The 2,997-nt window shown below is 39.4% G+C and overlaps 1 protein-coding gene across 1 annotated transcript in view; it reads right to left on the reverse strand.

The window, feature by feature from the left end:
* igf1ra (insulin-like growth factor 1a receptor) overlaps positions 1 to 2,780 on the reverse strand; it is a 255,113-nt gene extending 252,333 nt beyond the window's left edge. Inside the window, exon 1 of the mRNA XM_048617169.1 lies at positions 2,604 to 2,780. Coding sequence (XP_048473126.1) covers positions 2,604 to 2,718 — 115 coding nt within the window. The 5' untranslated portion in view covers positions 2,719 to 2,780. The remainder of the gene's footprint in view (positions 1 to 2,603) is intronic.
* Positions 2,781 to 2,997: the final 217 nt, after the last annotated feature.

The following is a 2,997-nucleotide window of genomic DNA, read 5'->3' on the forward strand; positions in this document are numbered from 1 at the left end:
AGACAGGAAGGGGAAGCGCGCGCGAGACAGGAAGGGGAAGCGCGCGCGAGACAGAGAGAAAGAGAGAAAGGGAGAAAGGAGAAGCGCGTGCGAGACAGAGAGAAAGAGAGAAAGGGAGAAAGGAGAAGCGTGCTCGGGAGAGAATGGGTAAACCTGCAAATGAGAGAGAAACGATAAATGCAAGAGAACAAGCAAGAGAAAAAGGGGAAACGCATGAGAAAGACCAAGGGGAAATGTGAGAGAGACAGAATGGGGAAACAAAGAGAGAAAGGGCAAACGAGAGAAAGAGAGTGTGTGAACGAAAGGGGGAGCATGCAAGACAGAGACTGAAAATGGAAACGCTAGAAACAGAAAACAGAATGCAGGACATTGACTAAATTTAACGAGGAGTTAGGACAGCCTTTTAATTTGTTACAGGTTAATGGGTTATGGTGTATAGGCAGAAAAGTGGAGTTGAGGCTGAGACGAGATTAGTCATGATCGTATTCAACGGTTAGGGAAAGGTTTGAAGATCTGAATTGCCTCTTCCTGCTCCTAGTTCTTAGGTTTTTGTGAGAGAAGAAACCTGTGATGGACAGAAGGAAAGTGTGGGGGGTGAGGAGAGAATGGAAACATGGGAAGAGAGAGAAAACATGAAAAAGAGAGAAAAAAAACGAGAAAGAGAGAAACAAGAAATGTGAGGTGGAGTTAACAAAGTTGCAGTTCAAGAGTGAGAACATGATCTAAAAAAGAAAATCTCAAGTTTAAGTTGGAAAAAAAAATTGAACGAAGCATCAATAAGTTAAACTAGCAGTAACAGAAGTAAACTGAAAACCGATTAAACAGCGTAAAGAGGAATGAGAAAAAAAATTGTATAATCATCAAACGCAACAGCAGAGATCAAACAAAGTACAGACAAGGTATCATAGAAAATACAAAATATAGTGAGTAAAGAAAATTAACTTCTAAACAGGAATGATAGGAGGAGGAAGAGGAAACTTATAAAGCTGGGAAGCTAACAATCAATCAATAGGTACACAGATGGAGAACACCAAACTTCGTGACTAAATGGGACAACAAAAAAACCAAGATCAGCAGAAAGAATAATGCACCAAACAAAACTGAAAAACAGAAAATAAGATCAAATGCAAACACAGAAACTGAAACCTTAGCAGAACAGAGGACAACAAAACAAACAGATAAAGCAGCAGGCAGATTTGATTTAAAATGCAGCAAAAACATATCAATAAACAGGAACAAATGGAAAGGAGAACAGTAAACAGTAACAAAACGAAATTCATAGAAAATCACAGGTAACCAGACTCAGTTAGAAGGGGGCGAGAAAACTCCTTGAAAATAGATTAGAACCCTGAAAGCTAAGCAACAAGAAAAACAGATAAAGGAAGAGCAAATAGGAGAAAGAGAAAAAGGAGACAGAAACAAGACAAGACAACAGAAAAACAATGACATGCTGCAGCCAAGATTCTGATAGAGTGAAAAAAAGACACAACAATTGAAATAAGATAAGGGAAGAGGAAATACAGAAAGGAAAGAGCATAAACAGAGACAAAGACAGACCTGTTAAACAGCGACATAAACAGATAAAAGGGAATAGACCAGACTCAAGAGAAAATGAAGTCAACACTAAAAAATTGCAAACATAACCTCAAATCAAAGCCACAGGAACAGACAAACAAACGAAAAGATAGCAGATTAAAAGAAACAGATAAAAGAAATTAGGAGAGATAAACATGGAAGAATTGCAAATAAGCAGAGAATCTATAAACAAATACGGGGTTTTGGGTGGGGGAGATGCAGAGGGAGCTGATGATTAGGAAGTTACAGTAGACTTTGAGTGGAAATCCTTTTCATGGGGGGCAACGTAGGGGGTCAGGAGTGGGGGGTGTCAGTTGGGAATAACTGTGACCCTACAACTCTCCCAAGCAAAAAAGGAAAAGCAATCACAACTGTAATCCACGAAATGTGCGCCATGATAATTCTCAGGTTCTGGAGACTTTTCAAACAATTCTTTTTCACAAAGGAAACACTCTCCCACCCTTTGCTGCCCACTCCTCACCTAAAGGGGAAAGCAGGTGGGCTACACACTACCACACATCAGCAAGAACCCCACCCCCAGAACAGGCCAATAAGTGCAACAAATGCCCCTCAATTGCCGCAAAACCCAAACAACATATCTTGAAGTTTTGAAACAACTATTCAAAAACATAGGATCGCTCCTTCAAAAAACTCAAGTTACAACACTCAACAGGAGAAAAAAAAAGTTTGCCATAAGTCTTTGGCAGGGTCACAGGTACTGTTAAAACGTACACCTATGAAAATATACTCGAAACTTGAAACTAAAATAATGAAAGTAAAAAGAAATAATCACAGATCTGAGCAATTACTCACTAATCATTAGGCTTTAGATTATTAATGAATAACTTACAAAGAATAAAACTGAGCCTGCAAAGTTACATGAAAAGGTATACCCTTACGAAAGTTCAAAAAATGCATTTTTCAAAACATTTACCGCATACAGTAATTATTAGAAAGCTTAAAGGTTGAGATTTTTTCACCACAGATAAACAGAAATCAAAACAAAATCTCAGGAAAATCATACTTACTTTCTGCATCTGTCTGTCCCAGAGTGAGAGAGGTGCAGACAACCAGCAAACCCCAACACAAGGTCACTGTCTTTGTTCTACACTTCGTACCCATTTGGGGCACCCAACAGAACATTCCGACTGTGCCACAAAAAAAACGAAACAAACAAACTACAACAAAAATCAAACAAAATGCTCAGCCCCAACGAACCAAAACAGAGGGGGATTTGTTTTGGGGGGGGGGGGGGGGGTGAAAAAGAGGAAGAAAATTTCTCTGGAATTGGTGGAGAGTTCTTAACCAGGGATTTTGGAGGGGGGGCGTAGGGTGGACAGGGATAGGATTTTGTTTTTAAAGGTGGGAGTGAGGACTTCTAATTCTTGCTAATAAAAGATGATGCAGGAAAAAAGTAACTGT

Source organism: Rhincodon typus, chromosome 36 (assembly GCF_021869965.1).
Source record: "Rhincodon typus isolate 14 chromosome 36, sRhiTyp1.1, whole genome shotgun sequence".
Taxonomy (NCBI): Eukaryota; Metazoa; Chordata; class Chondrichthyes; order Orectolobiformes; family Rhincodontidae; genus Rhincodon; species Rhincodon typus.